Below are 466 nucleotides of genomic sequence, written 5' to 3'. Positions count from 1 at the left end.
AAAAAAAAAGGTTCATTGTTTTAATACAGTGGATTGGCGTACCTCCTTCTGAAGCCTCCGCAACTCCTCACTCAGGTTGTTGTTGACCTTCATGAGCTGCTGAACTTTGGCCTCTGAGGAGACCAATGCTTTCTTCACCTCCAGATATTCCTGTAGTGTGATGGGCCCATCTGACAGGTCCGACGAGTCCATGCTCTGTTTGACACAACACATATCACCAATCAAATCACAATATACTCTTAATTAACAATAAACAGCAGTAAAGGGAACAGATTTGAAGAAAGAGATTTCTGTCCCAAAAGATATACACAATTATGTATTTCATTAATTTATTGTAGTTTTTTCAGTACCATTCAAAAGTCTGGAGTCAGCAAGATTTGTTTTTCTTTTTTGAAAGAAATAAATATTTTAATTCAGCAAGTATGAATTAAACAGATCAAAATGAAAGTAGAAACTTTTACATGCA

At 35.8% G+C, this 466-nt stretch overlaps 1 protein-coding gene across 1 annotated transcript in view; it reads right to left on the bottom strand.

The window, feature by feature from the left end:
- The window catches only part of LOC107579122 (ARF GTPase-activating protein GIT1-like), a gene marked incomplete at its 5' end in the record, with an annotated part of 2,483 nt that extends 2,288 nt beyond the window's left edge, over positions 1-195 (bottom strand). Inside the window, one exon of the mRNA XM_016264986.1 lies at positions 43-195. Coding sequence (XP_016120472.1) covers positions 43-195 — 153 coding nt within the window. The remainder of the gene's footprint in view (positions 1-42) is intronic.
- Between the last annotated feature and the right edge of the window lie 271 nt (positions 196-466).

The sequence above is a fragment of the Sinocyclocheilus grahami genome, unplaced genomic scaffold, assembly GCF_001515645.1.
Source record: "Sinocyclocheilus grahami isolate Dianchi unplaced genomic scaffold, SAMN03320097.WGS_v1.1 scaffold14390.1, whole genome shotgun sequence".
Taxonomy (NCBI): Eukaryota; Metazoa; Chordata; class Actinopteri; order Cypriniformes; family Cyprinidae; genus Sinocyclocheilus; species Sinocyclocheilus grahami.
This window is presented reverse-complemented; position numbering and strand designations above follow the sequence as displayed.